General features: G+C 44.9%; 1 protein-coding gene across 1 annotated transcript in view; it reads left to right on the plus strand.

Moving 5' to 3' along the window:
- METTL17 (methyltransferase like 17) overlaps positions 1–22,396 on the plus strand; it is a 74,171-nt gene that overhangs the window by 13,961 nt on the left and 37,814 nt on the right. Inside the window, exon 5 of the mRNA XM_077297839.1 lies at positions 1,028–1,109. Coding sequence (XP_077153954.1) covers positions 1,028–1,109 — 82 coding nt within the window. The remainder of the gene's footprint in view (positions 1–1,027; positions 1,110–22,396) is intronic.

Here is a 22,396-nt window from a genome sequence, read left to right on the forward strand (position 1 = left end):
TTACGCTGGTAACCAGGGTAAACATCGGGTTACTAAGCGCGGCCCTGCGCTTAGTTACCCGATGTTTACCCTGGTTACAAGCGAACACATCGCTGGATCGCTGTCACAGACAACGATCCAGCGATGTCAGCGGGTGATCAAGCGACGAAAGAAAGTTCCATACGATCTGCTACGACGTACGATTCTCAGCAGGGTCCCTGATCGCTGCTGCGTGTCAGACACTGCGATATCGTATGGATATCGCTGGAACGTCACGGATCGTACGGTCGTAGCGATCAAAGTGTGACTGTGTAACAGTACCCTTACTTCCAGTACATGGCACCACAGGCATAAGTGTGATTACTGACCCTTTGAACTCTCATCTCTGGTCAATGATTGTGGGGGAGGGGCAGTGCAACAGAGCTGACATTGCTTTGAGAGGAGGAGTGCTGAGGAAGGGAAGGTAATGTGACATAGCTAAACTCAGCTGTGCTCCACCCACATTGACTCATGGCAGTGATTAGACCAGGAGATCAGGGTTGTTTGACATTATACATCCCCCTCACTGAGAAACTTGCTCTAAGATATGCTGGGGGGGTGTTTTTCTTTTCTTTCTGTGTTGCTGCCTGCTTATGATTAGTCTAGTTTGTACAGTAAGAACTTAGAAGAAGTTCACATCCCTAGTGAAAACTCTGATAACTTGCATGTTGTCCCCGTGTTTGCGTGTGTTTCCTCCTGGTTTTCCGGTTTCCTCCCACATTCCAAAGACATACTAATAGGGAATTTACATTGTGTTAATGTATGTAAAACGCTGTGGAGTATGATAGCGCTATATAAGCAAAGCATAATAAATAAATAATTGCTTATATCACTGCAGCCGCTGTTACATTGCGTGTCCAATTCAACACGCAAAATTTAGTAAAATGTTCTCTTTAAACACGTTTGTAATAAAACTAGTTATGATAGTAGGTTTATTAAAAGTTGCTGTAGGATGACATGCATCAGTTTGTATGTTATAAATATTTCCACACTGTGTTCTTTGTCACAGCTACACGGAGCAGTTTGGTTTGGTGTACTTAGCCGCGCGCTTTGATGGAGGTTTTGCTGCTGTATCCAGAGCACTACAAGAGGTGAGGATGGAGGTTGCACAAGATATATTTTTTTTAGCATGATAAGAATATATGTTTTTGTATTTTGAGGAGTTTTTTTTTTTTTTTTTAGCTCAAATATTTTTTATTAAATATATAATTCCAATAAAACATTTGACATTAATACATTTATTTTCCCATTTTTCCCAACATTAACCCCTCTTACCCACCCCTTCCCCCTCCTTCCCATTTAGACAGCTCATGCTCTTCCCTTAACATGTCTTGTAACATTATATACATTATCAATATGTAATGTCTTCCATTATGAACATATAGACCATTATTATATCGGCGAACCCTCCTCAGGCCTTGCTTCCCTTAGCCTCCTCCTAACCTAGTTCCAGCCAAGGCGTCCACAATTTATCATACAAAACCATCTTCCCTCTTTTCTGATACACTCCCTTTTCCAGGGCAATGACCTGCCCCACATATTTAATATACTCTCCCCTCGAGGGAGGTTCCTCTTTAATCCAGTTTCTTGCTATGACCTTCCGAGCCATGTATAGTAGTCTAGCGATTGCTATTTTCAGCTTGTTATCCACAACTATCTCCTCTACATATCCCAACATGCACACCACTGGTTCCCTTGGGATTACACATCTGTATGCCCCTTTTATCCGGGTGAGAACCACCAACCAAAAAGCAGTCAATCTCGGACACGTCCATAGCATGTGAAACATTCCAACACTATCATTCCTACATCTAGGGCATTCTGAATCAGATCTCAACCCAGGTCTGTATAAGACATCCGGGGATCTATACACTCTGTGTATAATATAAAGCTGGGAAAGTCAATATGGCTCATTCAATGATAATTTTGGTATCCATTCTAATACAGATTCCCACGTGTCATCCTCTAAGCGACCCAACTCTCTTTCCCATTTAGCCCTCGCGCCAATCGGATATCCCAATAAATGAGTATGAAGTAAATCCTTGTACAGAGAGGAGATAACACCCCTCGCCATCCCCACTCCACGGATGTAGTCCAATACTAAGTCACTTTGGATTTTGAGACAATCCCCCTTATTCTGAGCCACAAACGCATGTCAAACTTGTACATATTGGAACCCCCCGGATGTCCTAAGACCATATTCCGACTGCAGCTGGGAGAAGGGTTTCAACTCTCTCCGCTCTAAAATCTGACAGACATACTGAATCCCGCTAGCTTGCCATTCTGATATACATCCCATTGCCAAAAACTCCGGTAGATTATTATTAAACCACAGCGGAGAGAACCTGATAAGACCGGTAACCCCACAAATTTGTTTAACTCTCCTCCATATTTTATATATCAGAAACAATGTTGGATACATTTTCCCAAGCATCCCCAGGGAGCCATCTTCTAAACACTGTACCGCTGGACTTCTTTTTGCCACACTTTCTATCAAGAGTTGTACCACATTGGCTGATGACTCATGCTCCCAGCCCTTTAAATGCTGACATTGGGGCGCAAAAAAATATATTTCGGGGGTTAGGTAAAGCCAAACCTCCCGCGTCCTTATGGCGTTGAAGCGTCTCCAACCTGATTCATGGGTGCTGCTTCCCCCATACCAAACTTCTAAATATAGAGTTAATTAGTTTGAATTTCCCACATGGTATCCAGATAGGTGAGTTATGGAGAACATACAGTATCTTAGGCATCAGAATCATCTTAATAAGATTAACTCGACCTACAACAGACAAGTGCAATTTAGACCAAGCCCCTACCTTTGCCTTAAGAGTTCCCAACACCGGTGTCAGATTCTTATGCAAATAATTCGTAATCGGCAAAGAGATTAGTATCCCCAAATATTTGAATTGGTCTGCTATTTTAAGTCTACCCCCTTCCGTGGAATCTCCCAACTCATCCCCTGCATCATTCACCATGAGTAGAGTTGATTTATTCCAATTTATCTTTAGCCCTGACAAAGCACCAAATCCCTCGATGAGCCGAATTGCATTGCTCAATGAGTCACGTGGGTCCCTCAAGAACAGTAGAATATCGTCCGCGTAAAGCGCTATGTTTTCTTCTATCGACCCATATTTAAACCCAGAGACCTCGCCAGACTGTCGAATTTTGGCGGCCAACGGCGCCACGGCCAAAGGAAACAAAAGAGGGGAGAGCGGACACCCCTGCCTCATCCCTCTATGTAGCTTTATCGAATGAGATTGCTCCCCATTCACTCTTACTTTAGCTGATGGTTGCGCATACAGTAACTGAACCCAAGACACGAATTGTGGACCAAAGCCAAAACAGTGCAATACCTGCCACAAGTATCCCCATTCCAAACTATCAAATGCCTTGTGGGCTTTAAGGAAGCAACAACTCTATGCCCACCGTTATCAGCCCCCAGTTGTAGATTCAGAAAAAGCCTTCTTAGATTAACTGCCGTAGACCTGTCGGGCATAAAGCCAGACTGATCTGGATGTATTAACTAGAGATGAGCCACCTCCCTAGTGTTCGGGTTCGGTTCGGTTCGTCGAACAGGGAGATGTTCGCCGAACTGTTCGACGAACACCGTCGAACCCCATTGAAACCAATGGCAGGCAAACACAAACACATGGAAAACACATAGAAAACACCTTAAAAGGTGTCGAAAAGCTGACAAACTGCTCAGAAGACACAACAAACACATGGAAAAGTCACAACTACACATAGTCATGCGAAAAGAAAAGAGGTGGAGGAGTAAAAGGAGGAGGAGACACAGATATAGGCATGTCATGCCCTTCTAAAGTTAAGAAAGGCTGGAGTAAAAATCTAAACTCACTCCACCAACACCCAGACGTCTTGACAAAAAAAAAGAAATATCTTTAGGTAGAATGGCGGCGGGTCCATTCAGAACACTTTACTTAGAAGACGTAGGGGTGCTCCATATCCTGCTCACTATTTGAGGCGTTTAGTTGCTTCCTCGAATGTGTCGTCATGGACGTTTGTAAGGCGGCACATATTATCCATTACCTCGACGACTTCTTATGCCTGGGCCCAAAAGATTTGCCACAATGTGAAAACACGCAGTAGTCCACCTGTGAGAAGGAGAGAGCTGGAGGGAGAGTGGAAACCCCAGAGCCGAGGGGTTAGATTGAGAAAGAAAGAAGGCGGTGTAGCTTGCTTCATGGGTGGGGTACGCTGCTGAGTTGCACCAAATTCTACTAGGCCCAAAAGGATTTCCTGGGCTAGATGCCGTTACAAAATAGTAGTTAGGTAAACAGGTGGTGTAGCTTGCTTCATGGGTGGGGTACGCTGCTGAGTTGCACCAAATTCTACTAGGACCAAAAGGATTTCCTGAGCTAGATGCCGTTACAAAATAGTAGTTAGGTAAACAGGCGGTGTAGCCTGCTTCATGGGTGGGGTACGCTGCCGAGTAGCACTAAATTCTACTAGGCCCAAAAGGATTTCCTGGGCTAGATGCTGTTACAAAATAGTAGTTAGGTAAACAGGCGGTGTAGCTTGCTTCATGGGTGAAGTACGCTGCTAAGTAGCACCAAATTCTACTAGGCCCCAAAGGATTTCCTGGGCCAGATGCTGTTAAAAATAGTACATAGGTAAACAGGCGGTGGGTCGCTGGGCTACTCTGCTGACTAGAAGACACTGAAGCTTTGGAGCAGACCTCTGAATCCCAGGCCATAGTATGAGTAAACAACTCTGCAGACGACCCCACCCACCTGGAATTGACGATGGCAACGTCATGTAAAACTCAGCAAGGAGACTAAATCAAAGCGTCTCCATTTTTTCCAAAAATTCGGCCACAGACACCACTTAAGTGGCATCAATTTCGCCAGAGTTTTTTAAAACGGTTGGTGAGGTGATTTTCAAAAATCATCAAGCTTTTAGTCTCCTCAAGATGACACAGGGGTAGAAAAGTCCTTGCGGATCCAGGATTTGTTCATCTTGATGAACGTTAGTCTGTCTACATTGTCCACACCACCAGCAGCGCTGAACACATGTTCAGAGAGAACGCTGGCTGCGGGGCACGACAAGATCTCCAAGGCGTGAGTGGCGAGCTCAGGCCATTTTTCAAGATTGGAAGCCCAAAATGAGCAAGGGTCCAGTTCCACAGTCATGGCATTGATGTTAACTTGGAGATACTCTTGTACCATCCTCTCTAGACGTTGGCTGTGTGTCAGACTTCTTGTCTCCTGTGGCCTTGCAAAGGATGGTCTAAAAAAATCTTGAAACGATTGGAAAAAATTGCTGTTACCACCAGATAAGATGTTACTGTTACGGTTTGAGTGATGACTCGTTAGTCCCACGGTTGGCAAGTTAGAACTCAGAGATTGACTACATGCACCACTGGTGTTTTGTGGAAAAGCAGATGTTAGATTCTGTAACGGTCTCTGCTGATACTCCTGCATGCGTGAAGCCCTTTCTATGGCAGGAATTATTTTGCCAAATTTGCTTTTGTACCGCGGATCTAAGAGTGTGGCAACCCAGTAGTAGTCGGATTCTGACAATCCGAGGGTCATGTTGCAGGTAGTGCAGCAAGAAGGCACTCATGTGTCTTGCACATCCAGGAGGACCAAGTCCTTGTTGTCTTGGTGGTGGCGAGGTGAGAATCATGCTTCCATCGTCTGCCCTCTCCCCCCAACCTCGCACAACAGAAATTTGATCAAGGTCTCCCTCATCTGATGAGTCTTCCATGCCCAGCGCCAGTTCGTCCTCCACTTCTTCTTTGCCTCCTGCACCTTCCTCAACAGTTTGGCTGCTACCATGCGCCCTCGGTAATCCCTCTCCCCCAGCCTCCAATGCCAGCCGCCTTGGTGCTGCCAACCTTCTTGACCTTGGAGATATGATCCCTTCCGCATACGACTCCTCCTCCTCCTCCTCCTCCTCTTGTTCCACCACCTGACTCCGAACACTGTGTAAGGTGTGCTCCAGCATGTAAATCACCGGAATGGTCATGCTGATAATGCCATCGTCAGCACTAAACATCTTCGTTGCTATTTCAAAACTGTGCAGAAGGGTGCATAGGTCCCTGATCTGAGACCACTCCTGCAGCGTGATTTGCCCCACCTCTTGATCTTGTTGTCCCAAGCTATACGTCATAACGTATTGCACCAGGGCTCGTCGGTGCTGCCACAGTCGCTGCAACATGTGCAGAGTTGAATTCCACCGTGTGGGCACATTGCATTTCAGCCGGTGAACTGGCAGGCCCAATGACTTCTGTAGAGATGCAAGTCGTCGAGCTGCGGGATGCAAACGGCGGAAGTGAGCATACAGCGACCGTGCCCTCTGCAGAAGCCCATCTAGTCTGGGATAGTGGGATAAAAATTGCTGGACAACCAGGTTCAAAACGTGAGCCATTCAAGGCACGTGTGTGACATTGCCGCACCCAGGTTTGCAGCATTGTCGCACACGGCCTTCCCTGGCTGCAGGTTTAGTGGAGACAACCATTGATGGAACTCGGTCTCCAGAGTTGACCACAACTCCTCAGCTGTGTGACTCACATTTCCCAGACATTTCAATGTAAACACTGCCTGATGCCGTTGAGCCCTGGTGACAGCATAGTGAGGAGGTGTGCAGGATTCCTTCTGCGCAGTTACAACGCTGGTGGCATTACCAGACAGGCTTTGGGTGCAGGTGGAGGACCGAGAGGAGGTTGAGGAGGCAGAAGCAGTGGAGGAACTTCTAGATACAGAGGATCGACGAGCAACTCGTGGGGACGGCAAGACTTGGACAGCAGCCCCTTCTCCTGATGTCGCCGTAGTTACCCAGTGCCCAGTCACCGACATATAACGCCCCTGTCCATGTCTACTCGTCCAAGTGTCTGTGGTGAAATGCACCCTGTCACACACAGAGGTTCTCAAGGAATCGGTGATGTTGTGTGTGACACGCTGGTGTAGGGCAGGCACAGCTTTCTTTGAGAAGTAGTGGCGACTGGGCATCTGGTACTGGGGCACTGCGACGGACATAAGGTCTCAAAAATCCTCTGTGTCCAACAGGCGGAAAGGCAGCATTTCTGTAGCCAACAGCTTGCAGATGGAGAAATTCAACCTCTTAGCTTTGTCATGGCTAGGAGGAAATGGTCTTTTACTTGTCCACATCTGAGGGACTGAGGGCTGGCTGCCGTGCTTAGACGGAGTTGAGTAGGGTGTCCTACTGGTCTGCGGTCTGTGAGGAAGGTGCAGGCGGAGATGTTATGTTGCCTTGATCAAAATGTGGTGTCGATGTCGGAGAGCGCTCAACACCAGCAGGTGTTTCCACTTGCAAATGTCCTGACGACCTGCCAATCACACTGGCTGTTGCGGGTAAAGAGGTGGAAGGTCTGCTTCCAAAACGAGGACGCGGATGCACTTGATGGAGCAGACGGTGGTTGACCCGGCCCACTAGGCCGCATTGTAGCACAGTGAGCTTCCCACTGCAACTTATGCCTCATATCCATGTGACGGTTCATGCATGAAGTACTCAAGCTAGTGATTTTTTGGCCTCTACTGAGATTTTATTGACAAATCTTACAGACAACATGAGCTGGGTCATCCTTTGCAATGTCAAAAAATGCCCAGGCTATGTAAGGCTTAGAGCCCGTGCGACCTGAAGAGCCACCACGACTTCTGGTCTGAGGCACAATTGGGGTTGAGGATGCAGTTGTTGACGTGCTTCCAGTACTCCGTCTCTGTCCAGGAAGGCGCACCGTTACCTCGTCGTCAGACTCGTCACTAGCATCCTCCTCCACCTCCTCTGCTGACCTCATGGACTGGCGGACTGGGGGTTGACAGTAAGTGGGGTCTACAACCTCGTCATCATCATCCTGTGTGTTCTCACACCCGTCGTCCTCAGAGCCAACCTCTTCCTGCCCTGACCGAAAAGTTAAGTTTTCGTTCCAATCAGGTATCTGTCTCATAATCATCTTCCTCATTGTCTCCACCAACAGGAGTTACAGTTTGGGAACGAGGGTCTACATTATGCTCAGAACCTTCTTCATCTGGGCCTGGATCTGACTCACAAAGATTCTGGGCATCAGTGCAGTTCTCTCCTCGTCTGGATTCACAGAAGCTCTGGAGCAGACCTGATTCCCAGGCTATAGTATGCGTAAACAGCTCTACAGACTCAACCATGTGTGCTACCCCATGCTCAGACGGGCAGCTGGAGACTTGGGAGCTGTGAGGAAGCAAGTGCGATTGGGGTGACAACTCTGAGTACTGGAGTAGTTGTGATGTTGAAGTTGACATGGAGGAGAGCCCACTTGAACGAGCACTTGATATCCGTTCAAGCACCTGCTGTTTTTGTGCCTCATCTGGAATTTTTGGCGATGCTTGTAGCGATGGTTGTAAGAAAGGGATCATATCAGATTGTCCACGAAAATAAGTAGACATCTTACTTTGGCTGGAAGATGGTCTTTCTTCTGCAGATGTTACTGTTGCTTTACCACCTACCCCACGGACACAACCTTTTTTTCCCTTTCCAACACGCCTATTCCCCTTTCCACCAGCAGCAGGCCTTTTGCCACTCATTTTAGTGCTTAAAGGGAACCTGTCACCCCCCCCCCCCGCCAGTCGTTTCAAACTAAAAGAGCCACCTTGTGCAGCAGTAATGCTGCATTCTGACAAGGTGGCTCTTTTAGTTCTGGGTGCTGTAACTAGAGAAATAATCAGTTTTATAACTTGTCCGAAATACCTGGTCTTCAGTCAAGTAGGCCGGCGTTTCCCCCCTGCTTCAGACAGCACACAGCTGTCACTCACATCTTCTTGGCGCCGGGCGCCGCCTCCTCCTCACCGCTGTTTTCAAAATAGCCGGCGCCTGCGCTCTTTTCCCCTGCCTGGTGCAGGCGCAGTGAGCGCTGCTCGTCTTTCCTCATATGCAGTCCAGCTGACTACGCCTGCGCTGCCGCCCTGCCTGTGATTCCCAGCCCCGCAGTGACTTATGATTTATTCACATTGCGGGGCTGGAATTCACAGGCAGGGCGGCCGCGCAGGCGCAGTCAGCTCAGGCAGGGGAAAAGAGCGCAGGCACCGGCTATTTTGAATACAGAGGTGAGGAGGAGGCGGCGCCCGGCGCCAAGAAGATGTGAGTGACAACTGTGTGCTGTCTGAAGCAGGGGGGAAACGCCAGCCTACTTGACTGAAGACCAGGTATTTCGGACAAATTATAAAACTGATTATTTCTCTAGTTACAGCACCCAGAACTAAAAGAGCCACCTTGTCAGAATGCAGCATTACTGCTGCACAAGGTGGCTCTTTTAGTTTGAAACGACTGGGGGGGGGGGTGACAGGTTCCCTTTAATTGGCGACTCTGTATCTGAAGTTGTTGGCACAACAACCGATGGATGAAAACCGAGCAGAACTGAGTGGCCAAACTGTGGTACTAGGCCCAAAACTATCAACTAGATTAGATGCAGGGAAATAGAGATACACAGGCGGTATAGTTTGTTTCACAGGCGGGCTACTCTGCTGACGTACAGACACTGCTACTAAGCCCAAAACCCCAAAACGATTTACTGGGTTGGATGCCGTAAAAATTGAGATACACAGGTGGTGTAGCTAGCTTCACAGGCGGGCTACTCTGCTGACGTGCAGACAATGCTACTAGGCCCAAAACTATCAACTGGATTAGATGCAGTGAAAATAGAGATACACAGGCGGTATAGTTTGTTTCACAGGCGGGCTACTCTGCTGACGTGCAGACAATGCTAATAGGCCCAAAACGATTTACTGGGTTAGATGCAGTAAAAATAGAGATACACAGGTGGTGTAGCTAGCTTCATAGGCGGGCTACTCTGCTGACGTACAGACACTGCTACTAAGCCCAAAACCCCAAAACGATTTACTGGGTTAGATGCCGTAAAAATTGAGATACACAGGCGGTGTAGCTAGCTTCACAGGCGGGCTACTCTGCTGACGTGCAGACAATGCTACTAGGCCCAAAACTATCAACTGGATTAGATGCAGTGAAAATAGAGATACACAGGCAGTATAGTTTGTTTCACAGGCGGGCTACTCTGCTGATGTGCAGACAATGCTAATAGGCCCAAAACTATTTCCTGAGTTAGAGGCCGTAAAAATTGAGATACACCGGCGGTGTAGCTAGCTTCACAGGCGGGCTACGCAGATGACTATCAGACAATGCTACTAGCCCAAAAGGATTGGCTGAGCTAGATTACACCAAATGCTGTGACTAACACTTGCACAGCACTGGCTCAGACCTGCCTGGCAAACAGTGCTATGAACTGCTGTAACCTACCCTGAAAAGGGCTGATATTACAACTAGTCCCGACTCCTCCCGACTCCCTAAACCTATCTCTCAGAAAATTCGCTGGCAAAAAAAGACTCTTTGACTGTATAGCGCCCACAGCAGCAGCGGTGCCGTCTAACACTAAGCTGCAGCAGTGAGGAAATGGTGACGACGGGGCAAATGGCTGGTTCTCATTGGGCAAGGAGTGACATGTGACATACACAGCCAATGACACATGCCCTTGCTTGTGTGCATCACATGCACATTGCTGTGTGTGTGTGTGCACTGCTGATAGGCTGAGAGACTGCACCGCCCCTCTGTAAATGCGGGAAAGAAAAAAAAAAAATGGAGATCGGCGTTATTTCAGCACAGATCTATCCCCCGCCCACTATACACTGAAACAGTCCATCAACAATGATAGACAGTTTTAATGTGCAAATCAACCTAGGCTTTTGGTGAACGAACAGTTATCGAACAGAAACTTGAACAGCTGAATTTTAAGCAAATTGTTCGGGTTCGTCGAACGACTCGAACACCGCCCAAAACATCTCGAATTTGAAATTGGCGAACAGTTCGACTTGAACACCGCTCATCTCTAGTATTAACTTAGAAATAACCCCGTCAATCGGGTCGCTAACACCCTGGCCAGAAGCTTAACGTCCATAGTGAGCAAAGAAATCGGGCGATACGATTCAGGCAATCGCAAATCTTTATCTTCCTTCGGGATTACAACTATTATGGCTTCCCTCAGGGAGGCTGGCAGGATTCCCCTATTCTTAGCCTCCTCCAAGACTACTCTTAGTCTGGGCTGCAACACCCCCTCCATCGCTTTATAAATTTCAGCTGGTAGTCCATCTGCTCCTGGCGCCTTACCTCTTGCCATTGCCCTTAAAGCACAGCTTAGTTCTTCGCCTGTAATAGGCCCCTCCAAACTTTCCCTATCCTCCTCACTCAGCCTAGGTAGGACAATACCCTCTAAAAATGTTGAGGAGTATTTTTATCCCAGCTGGATTAAGTAATTTGCAGGAACTCAGATATGTACGGTAATACATGGGTATACGCAACTTCACCATTAATACACTGCTGCACCACTAATAATATCACATATCCTGTGAATACATGTTTAATATTATTACTGGCACAAGTTTAATTCTTTTAATATTCAATACTCACCAACCAACAATGCTAGTTGTAACATCCACTAGCATTACTGACTGGCAGGCCTCTATCAGGGCTGGACATAGACTAAAAAAAGCAGCCCTAACACTTAAACCCCAAAGTAAATATAAAATACTGACTGCCCATCCCCCCCACAGTACCAAAAAATAACAGCATTACAAAGTTTACTATATTTGCTTTTGTCACTGCGATAAAGGTGTAATTCCATAAGCAATATATATCACCTAGCTATAGGATAAATGTATGATTGCTGGCGGTCCGATCACTGACATTCTACTGTTCGTGAAAATGGTGGTCCCAATTTTGCCTGGTGAATGGAGCATTACTGATGTGTGTGATCACTGCTTCATTCACTGTTTATAGGAGTTCACACAGGGGAACTTGACCTCCGCGTTGTCAATATTGATTGGATCTCAGCAGCCAGACTACCAACAATCAAACTTTAATAAATTTTATGTGGAGAGATGATTAACCCCTTCCCGACATGCACCGTACATATACTTCTCTGAGGGAGCTGTGTTCCTGCAAAGAGAAGTATGTGGCAGATTGACCACGCAGCCTCACGCTGAGCGCTGCAGTGATTGGGTGCGAGTGTCAACTCTGTGTGAAAGCTGACACCCTGCAGTAACGCCCACGATCGGTGCTAGCACAGATCGCGGGAGTTAATTCCTTCTGATGCCACTGTCAATAGTGAAAGCGACATCGAGGAGCATCATGCAGGGAGGGGGCTCCCTGTTTGCTCCAATCAGAACAACATGATGCGATCGCGTTGTTCTGATGCTCTTCATTGATGACCTCCGGCCCCAAGATGGCCGCCGGGTCCTGCAAGGAAGGTGGCTTGTAAGCACGTTCTCAGAGCAGGAGCTGACATGCCTCCTTCCCTTCCTGTAAGACGCTGATCTGATGCTCTGCAGTGCAGAAGTATTGCAGAGTATGAGATCAGCGATCTGGTACTGTACAGTGATGTCACATCCTGGGACAATGTAAAAAAAAGTTTTAAAAAAATATTAAAAAGTGGAAAAATATTTTTTTACAAAATCCCCAAATAAAGAAAAAAAAAGAAACAAATATTTTTCCAATAAATACATTTATTTATGTAAAAAAAAATAGAAAAAGTATACATTTTTGGTATCACCTCATCCGTAATCACCCGCTCTATAATACTGTCTCACTAGTTAATCGTTTCAGTGAACACCGTAAGAAAAATAAATAAAAACCGAGGCAAAAACAATGCTTTATCTTTATACTACTGAATAAAAAGTGCAATAAAACAAGATCAAAATGACAAATGTAAATAAAAATGGTACAGCAGAAAATGTCATCTTGTCCCGCAAAAAGCAAGGTGCCATATAATTCCATCAGCAGAAAATGTAAAAAGTTATAGCTCTGAGAATAAAGCGATGCAAAAATAATTATTGTATAAAAGTTTTTATTGTATAAAAGTGCCAAAACATAAAAAAAATATAAATGGGGTATCGTTATAATCATACTGACCCAAAGAATTAAGCTGCTTTGTCAGTTTTACCACTCATGGAACGGTCTAAAAAAAAATACCAAAAAACAATTCCTGAATTGCTGGTTTTTGTTCATTCTGCCTCCCAAAAATAAGAATGGAAAGTGATCAAAAAATGTCGTGCGCCCGAATATGGTGACAATAAAAACGTCAACTCGTCCTGCAAATGAAAATGTAAAATTTTGAGCTAAAGCACAATTTTGGTGGGGAAAACGTAAATTATTGTTTATTCACTGCCCAATGGTATAAAACTCTGTGACACTCCTGTGGTGTCAAGATGAGCACTGCACCCCTAGATGAGTTCATTGAGAGGTTTAGTTTGTAAAATGGGGTCACTAATGGGGGTTCTGCTGTTCTGACACCTCAGGAGCTCTGCCAATGTGATATGGCACCCTCAAACCGATGCAGCAAAATCAGCACTGTAATATGGCGCTACTTCCTTTCTGAGCTTTGCACTGTGCCTCAAAAATAGTTTTCGACCACATATTGGGTATCGGTGAACTCAGGATAAATTGCACAACAAATTTTGGGATCCATTTTCTCTTGTTGGGATTTTTTTATTTTTACTGCTCAACATTATAAACTTCGGTGAAGCACCTGGGGTTTCAATGTGCTCAATACACATCTAGATAAGTTCCCTGAGGGGTCTAGTTTCCAAAATGGTGTCACTTGAGGGAAGTTTCAACTTCTTAAGGTACCGTCACACTCAGCGACGCTGCAGCGATATAGACAACGAGCCGATCGTTGCAGCGTCGCTGTTTAGGTTGCTGGGGAGCTGTCACACAGACAGCTCTCTCCAGCGACCAACGATCAGGGGAAGGACTTCGGCATCGTTGAAACTGTCTTCAACGATGCCGATGTCCCCCTGCAGCACCAGGGTAACCAGGGTAAACATCGGGTTAGTAAGTGCAGGGCCGCGCTTAGTAACCCGATATTTACCCTGGTTACCATTGTAAAAGTAAAAAAAAAACCACTACATACTCACCTTCTGATGTCTGTCACGTCCCCCGGCGTCCACAGGGTTACGCGCTGCTGCTCAGAGCTTCCTGCACTGAATGTGTCAGCGCCGGCAGTAAAGCAGAGCACAGCGGTGACGTCACCGCTGTTACTGCCGGCACTGACACATTCAGTGCAGGAAGCTCTGAGCAGCAGCGCGTAACCCTGTGGAAGCCGGGGGACGTGACAGACATCAGAAGGTGAGTATGTACTGTTTTTTTTTTTAACTTTTACAATGGTAACCAGGGTAAATATCGGGTTACTAAGCGCGGCCCTGCGCTTAGTAACCCGATGTTTACCCTGGTTACAAGTGAACACATCGCTGGGTCGGCGTCACACACACCGATCCAGGGATGGACAGCAGGTGATCAGCGACGAAATAAAGTTCTGGACTTCTAGCTCCGACCAGCGATATCACAGCGGGATCCAGATCGCTGCTGCGTGTCAAACACAACGAGATCGCTATCCAGGACGCTACAACGTCACGGATCGTTGTCGTTCTCACTGCAAAGTCGTTTAGTGTGAAGGTACCTTTAGGCACATCAGGGGCTCTCCAAATGCAACATGGTGTCTGCTAATTATTCCAGCAAACTTTACAGTGGGTACGGAAAGTATTCATACCCCTTTACATTTTTCTCTCTTTGTTTTATTGCAGCCATTTGGTAAATTCAAAAAAGTTCATTTTTTTCTCATTAATGTACACTCTGCAACCCATCTTGACTGAAAAAAACCCAGAAATGAAGTAATTTTTGCAAATTTGATTAAAAAAAAACAAAAAACTGAAATATCACATGGTCATAAGTATTCAGACCCTTTGCTCAGACACTCATATTTAAGTCACACACTGTCCATTTTCGTGTAATCCTCCTTTAGATGGCTCTACTCCTTAATTGGAGGCCAGCTGTGTTTAATTAAACTGATAGGACTTGATTTGGAAAGGCACACACCTGTCTATATAAGACCTCACAGCTCACAGTGCATGTCAGACCAAATGAGAATCATGAGGTCAAAAGGAACTGACCAAGGAGCTCAGAGACAGAATTGTGGCAAGGCACAGATCTGGCTAAGGTTACAACAGAAATTATGCAGTACTCAAGGTTCCTAAGAGCACAGTGGCCGCCATAATCCTTAAATGGAAGAAGTATGGGACCACCAGAAGTCTTCCTAGATCTGGCTGTCCAGCCACACTGAGCAATCATCGGAGAAGAGCCTTGGTGAGAGAGGTAAAGAAGAACCCCAAGATCACTATGGCTGAGCTCCAGATATACAGTAGGGAGATGGGAGAAAGTTCCACAAAGTCAACTATCACTGCAGCCCTCCACCAGTTGGGCCTTTATAACACAGTTGCCCAACGGAAGCCTCTCCTCAGCGCAAGACATATGAAAGCCAGCATAGAGTTTGCTAAAAAATACATGAAGGATTCCCAGACTATGAGAAATAAGAATCTCTGGTCTAATGAGACGAAGATAGACCTTTTTGGTGATAAAGCTAAACGGTATATGTGGAGAAAACCAGGCACTGCTCATCGCCTGCCCAACACAATCCCAACAGTGAAACATGGTGGTGGCAGCATCATGCTATGGGGGTGTTTTTCAGATGCAGGGACAGGACAACTGGTTGTCATTGAAAGAAACATGAATGCGGCCAAGTGAGATGTACTGGATGAAGACCTCTTCCAGAGTGCTCTGGACCTCAGACTTGGCCGAAGGTTCTCCTTCCAACAAGACAATGACCAAGGAGTGGCTTCAGAACAACTCTGTGACCATTCTTGACTGTCCCAGCCAGAGCCCTGACCAAACCCAATTGAACATGTCTGGAGAGACCTGAAAATGGCTGTGCTGGTACCAATGTTCACCATCCAACCTGACTGAACTGGAGAGGATCTGCAAGGAAGAATGGCAGAGGATCCCCAAATCCAGGTGTGAAAAACTTGTTGCATCATTCCCAAGAAGACTCATGTCTGTATTCTACTACTACTTCTACTCAATACTGAGAAAAGGGTCTGAATACTTATGACCATGTGATATTTCAGTTTTTGTTTTTTAATACATTTGCAAAAATGTCTACATTTCTGTTTTTTTTTCAGCCAAGATGGGGTGCAGAGTGTACATTAATGAGAAAAAATGAAGTTTTTTGAATTTACCAAATGGCTGCAATCAAACAAAGAGTGAAAAATTTAAAGGGGTTCTGAATACTTTCACTACCCACTGTACATTCAAAAAGTCAAATGGCGCTCCTTCCCTTCCGAGTTCTGCCGTGCACCCAAACAGTGGTTTTCCCCCACATATGGGGTATCTGCATGCTCTGAAGAAATTGCACAACAAATTGTATGGTACAATTTCTCCAGTTACCCTTCCGAAAATAAAAAAAAATTGGATCTAAAGGAATTTTTTTGTGAAAAAATGTTATGTTTTTTCCTTCCACATTCCATAAATTCCTGTGACGCATCTAAAGTGTTAATAAACATCTTGAATGTGGTTTTGAGCACCTTGAGAGGTGCAGTTTTTAGAATGGTGTCTATTTTGGGTATTTTCTATCATATAGGCCACCCAAAGTCACTTCAAATGTGATGTAGTCCCTAAAATGTGGTTTTGTAAATTTTGTTGTAAAAACGAGAAATCGTTGGTCCACTTTTATCCCTTGTAACTTAGTAATAAAAAAAATAATTATGTTTAAAAAATTGTGCTGATGCAAAGTAGACATGTGGTAAATGTTATTTATTAACTATTTTGTGTGATATGGCTCTCTGACTAGGGCCGGGGTCACACTTGCGAGAAACTCGCACGAGTCTCGCGTCTCAATTCCCGGCACTGCCGCCGCCACTCGGGACCGGAGTGTGCGGCTGCATGTATTTCTGTGCAGCTGAGCGCTCCGGTCTGAGTGTCGGCGGCAGTACCGGACATTGAGACGCGAGACGCCTGCGAGTTTCTCATATAGTGACACTGGTCAGAATTGAAAAAAATGGCCTGGTCAAGAAGGTGAAAACAGGCTTCGGTGTGAAGGGGATAATGTTAATTGTGGGACAACCTTTTGGGATTGCTCGCACGAACATATAAAAAAGTGCTCGCATTCTCATCCAGGAGAGTGGGACGATTTTTGTTCTCACTTGTCATCCCTTTCCTGTCCATGTACAATCTGTTTTTTTTTTTTACTCAGCAGCTATTACTCATTTACAGAACCATTTACAGTTTCCTATGCTACAGAATTGTAATTTATCCGTAAAAATCGGATGCCATACTTATGGTCTGTATGGCATGCAACTTTTTTTCTCGCACTGTCTGATTTTCGGAACGAAATCACAGTATTTCAAATACAGCTGATAAAAATATGCAGTTCTGCACGGCCTCATTGAATAACCTTGGTCCGATTAATACCCAGTGTGAGCGAGTCCTTTTAAATATTCTTGGAGTATCCGAACTCACCCGTTAAAAGGTATTGGGAGCTGTTAGACACGGACTGAAAATGGAAGAAATTATTCTTACTTCAGTCTTCCATCCGAGTTCATCTGTTTATCACTGAAGCATTGTGAGGAGTCAGTGGATAAATAATAGTTCACCCCCTTCGGTTTTTAAAATAAAATGAGAAAAAAAGTATGCAACTAGTATACCACCTGAGAAAATAAGTCTGTTGCTCTTGGTAAGGGCAGAGACAGACTGCCATATTTCTCGTGCGATTATCGCATCGCACTGCATGGACTGGCTGGCACCTCTCCGGACCTGAGCATGATGGATTACTATGCAGCTGTCAGGTCAGGAGAACGGACAGCCTGTACGAGGTTTACGATGCGATTCTCACACGAGAAATACGGCAGTCTGTCTCTGCCCTACGGCTACATGCACCCATCGGTGTGAGCGTCGTTCGTTTTTTTTTCTCATCTGTTTTTCTCACTTCACAAGGTAGAACAGCTGACCTTTTATTTAGTCCATTGACAATGTATCAATGAAAACTGGATGAAACGCTGAAGTACAAAGTGTGTCTTCAGTGTGCAATCTATTTTACTCGGAAGCCCCCAAATTTTAATGGCCGAGTCTGAGCTGTAACATGTGATGAGAATAGGACATGCTCTGAATCTCATGGACCGGAGACACAGAGCTAAACTGATGGGTGTGCATGGATCAATTAAATTTTATGGGTCAGAGTGCTGTCCGAGAAATGAACGTACGGCACTAGCACATGTCAGGTGTATGAATGGAGCCTCACATTCTCAGGACACATTCAGGTGACAGTATTTTAATCAATATTCTCAATTAGTATTTGTGATCTTAAAGAAGTTGAATTGTTTCCATGATATTATTTTTTTGTTTGTTCCAATTCTGGTTCTGGCTTACAAATACTGAGAAAATGCTGGCTTCACACTGATGTGTAAATTCAGACGAGCTTATGAAAAATCGTTCATTTTTTGGGAGGGATAATTTTTGCACTGCTGTTCTGACCCCGGCCTAAGGCTTCATTTACACATCAGTGTGAGGCCACATTTTCCATCCATATAGTAATTTAAATTGTATCCATGTGTCATCCGTATGTTTGTTTTCTACATCTATGTGTCATCCGTGTGGCATCCTGTTTTATACATCACCAGTAAATAAAATGCACTATGAAATACAGTTTCCTAATTTAATAATGGCAATTTATCCATCTAAGTCACATGCAAAACAGATTATCTGTATGGGGGCTAATTACTTTTATTTTCGTTATTGCACACTTACCGTAGGTTCCAATAGGTGAGTCTCAACTGAAATACGGAAGCGAATAGTGGAAGTTGCGTTTTTCTTTATATGGCCACGTTCACACATTCAGCATTTGGTCAGTATTTTACCTCAGTATTTGGCCGGCGTCACACTGGCGAGTTTTACGGACGTATGAGCGCATAAACTACGTCCGTAAAACTCGCAAAATAAACGGCACAATTATTCTCAATGGGGCTGCTCCTATTAGCCGTATATTACGGTTCAGTATTATACGGCTTTCTACGGCCGTACAAAATCGCAGCATGCTGCGTTTGTCACCGTATTGCGCAAAAAAATCGCCAATGAAAGTCTATGGGGGCGAGAAAAATACGGATTCCACACGGACCAGCAGTGTGACTTGCGAGAAATACGCAGCGGTGTTAGTGAAAAGTCGGTAATTCAATTGCCGGCTTTTCATTTCTCCTGCACAAACCCGACAGGATATGAGACATGGTTTACATACAGTAAACCATCTCATATCCCCTTTTTTTTGCATATTCCACACTACTAATGTTAGTAGTGTGTATGTGCAAAATTTCAGCGCTGTAGCTGCTAAAATAAAGGGTTAACTGGCGGAAAAAATTGGCGTGGGCTCCCGCGCAATTTTCTCCGCCAGAATGGTAAAGCCAGTGACTGAGGGCAGATATTAATAGCCAGGAGAGGGTCCATGGTTATTGGCCCCCCCGTGGCTAAAAACATCTGCCCCCAGCCACCCCAGAAAAGGCACATCTGGAAGATGCGCCTATTCTGGCACTTGGCCACTCTCTTCCCACTCCCTGTAGCGGTGGGATATGGGGTAATGAAGGGTTAATGCCACCTTGCTATTGTAAGGTGACATTAAGCCAGATTAATAATGGAGAGGCGTCAATTATGTCACCTATCCATTATTAATCCAATAGTATGAAAGGGTTAAAAAACACACACACACATGATTTAAAAGTATTTTAATGAAAGAAACAAACAGGTTGTTTTAATATTTTATTGCTCGCTCAATCCTTAGGAAACCCTCGCTTGGCAAAACAATAAATGCACAAGATACATACCCTCTGTTGAACCGTCACGTCCCACGAGGTAATCCATAGGAAGGGGTTAAAATAATTTACAAGCAGGAGCCCTGCAAAGGCAGCTGTGCTCGTGCCTGTAATTCCCCGGAGAATGAATGAAATGTAGGTCATTGACCTACATTTCCTTCAGTCGCGGTGATGCGCCCCCTGGTGGATGTCCTCATATGACCTGGAGCGTGGGAAAAAGTTCCCAGGCTGCAGTTCATGAGAACATCCACCAGAGGGCGCATCACCGCGACTGAATGTAAGTACAGATCCTGCTTTCCTTTCAGCACCCGGGGGATTACAGGCACCAGCGAGTGGTTTATCGCAGCTCGTGCCTGTAATATTAGTTAACCCCTTCAGATGGATTACCTCGTTGGACGTGATCTGACATCAGAAGGTATGTATCTTGTGCGTTTATTATTTTGCCAAGTGAGGGTGTTGCTGATGGATTGAGCGAGCAATAAATTATTAAAACAACCTGTTTGTTTCTTTCATTAAAATACTTTTAAATCATGTGTGTGTGTTTTTTAACCCTTTCATACAATTGGATTAATAATGGATAGGTGTCATAATTGACACCTCTCCATTATTAATCTGGCTTAATGTCACCTTACAATAGCAAGGTGGCATTAACCCTTCATTACCCCATATCCCACCGCTACAGGGAGTGGGAAGAGAGTGGCCAAGTGCCAGAATAGGCGCATCTTCCAGATGTGCCTTTTCTGGGGTGGCTGGGGCAGATGTTTTTAGCCACGGGGGGCCAATAACCATGGACCGTCTCCTGGCTATTAATATCTGCCCTCAGTCACTGGCTTTACCATTCTGGCGGAGAAAATTGCGCGGGAGCCCACGCCAATTTTTTCCGCCATTTAACCCTTTTTTTTTAGCAGCTACAGCGCTGAAATTTTGCACATACACACTACTAACATTAGTAGTGTGGAATATGCAAAAAAAAAGGGGATATGAGATGGTTTACTGTATGTAAACCATGTCTCATATCCTGTCTGGTTTGTGCAGGAGAAATGAAAAGCCGGCAATTGAATTACCGGCTGTTCACAGATATCGCGCTGAATGAAATCTAAATACAGAATATATATATATGTGTCTCAATGACATATATATATATACTAGCTGTACTACCCGGCTTCGCCCGGGTTAATGACTGCTGTTAGCAAAATAGAATGTGTTAACAAAAATTTATTCTGCACACAAAAACCACAAAACAAATAGATAGAAATGTAATTATTAAAAGGCAAAAACTAAGCTAATAGAAGAATTTCACAACATATATTAGCTTTGTTATACTGAGAATGTCTTTGTTGCCTATATTAACCAATCAGAGCTCAGATTAATTAACTGTAGCAAAATAGAAGCTGAGCTGTGATTGGTTGCTATTGGCAGCCTGATAAATCCCCAGCCAACAGTAAGCCCACCCCCTGGCAGTATATATTAGCTCACACATACACATAATAGACAGGTCATGTGACTGACAGCTGCCGTATTTCCTATATGGTACATTTGTTGCTCTTGTAGTTTGTCTGCTTATTAATCAGATTTTTATTTTTGAAGGACAATACCAGACTTGTGTGTGTTTCAGGGCGAGTTTCATGTATCAAGTTGTGTGTGTTGAGTTGCGTGTGGCGACATGCATGTAGTGACTTTTGTGAGATGAGTTTTGTGTGGCGACATGCGTGTAGCAACATTTTGTGTGTCGAGTTGCATGTCACAGGTTAGTATAGTAAGTTGTGTGCAGCAAGTTTTGAGCATGGCGAGTTTTGCGCGTGGCGAGTTTCATGTGTGGTGCGTTTTGAGTATGTGCAAGTTTTGTGTGAGTCAACTTTTGCATGTGGTGCAACTTTTGTACATGTGGCAATTTTTCTGTGTGTGCAAGTTTTGCATGAGGTGAGTATTCCATGAGGTGAGTTTTGCGTGTGGCGAGTTTTGCGTGAGCCTAGTTTTGCATATGGCGAGTTTTGCATGTAGCGAGTTTTGCGTGTGGCGAGTTTTGAGTGGTGACTTTTGTGTTTCGACTTTTATGTGGCGAGGTTGGTGTATGTGTGGTGAAATGTGCGCTGAGGGTCGTATATGTGTTCAAGCACGTGGTAGTGTGTGGCGCATTTTGTGTTTGTGTCGGGGCCCCACCTTAGCAACTGTACGGTATATACTCTTTGGCGCCATCGCTCTCATTCTTTAAGTCCCCATTGTTCACATCTGGCAGCTGTCAATTTTTCTCCAACACTTTTCCCTTCACTTTTTCCCCATTATGTAGACAGGGGCAAAATTGTTTGGTGAATTGGAACGCGCGGGGTTAAAATTTCACCTCACAACATAGCCTATGACGCTCTCGGGGTCCAGACGTGTGACTGTGCAAAATTTTGTGGCTGTAGCTGTGACGGTGCAGATGCCAATCCCGGACATACACACATACATACATACATACATACATACATACATACACACATTCAGCTTTATATATTAGATATACCTGTATGTAATCTCCTGTATATAGTATATACCTGTGTGTCATCTCACCTATATATAGTATATATGTGTGTCATCTCCTCCTGTATATAGTATATACCTGTATGTCATCTCCTCCTATACATAGCATATACCTGTATGTCATCTCCTCCTGTATATACTATATACTGTACCTGTAG

This window comes from Ranitomeya variabilis, chromosome 1, assembly GCF_051348905.1.
Source record: "Ranitomeya variabilis isolate aRanVar5 chromosome 1, aRanVar5.hap1, whole genome shotgun sequence".
In the NCBI taxonomy this organism is placed as follows: domain Eukaryota; kingdom Metazoa; phylum Chordata; class Amphibia; order Anura; family Dendrobatidae; genus Ranitomeya; species Ranitomeya variabilis.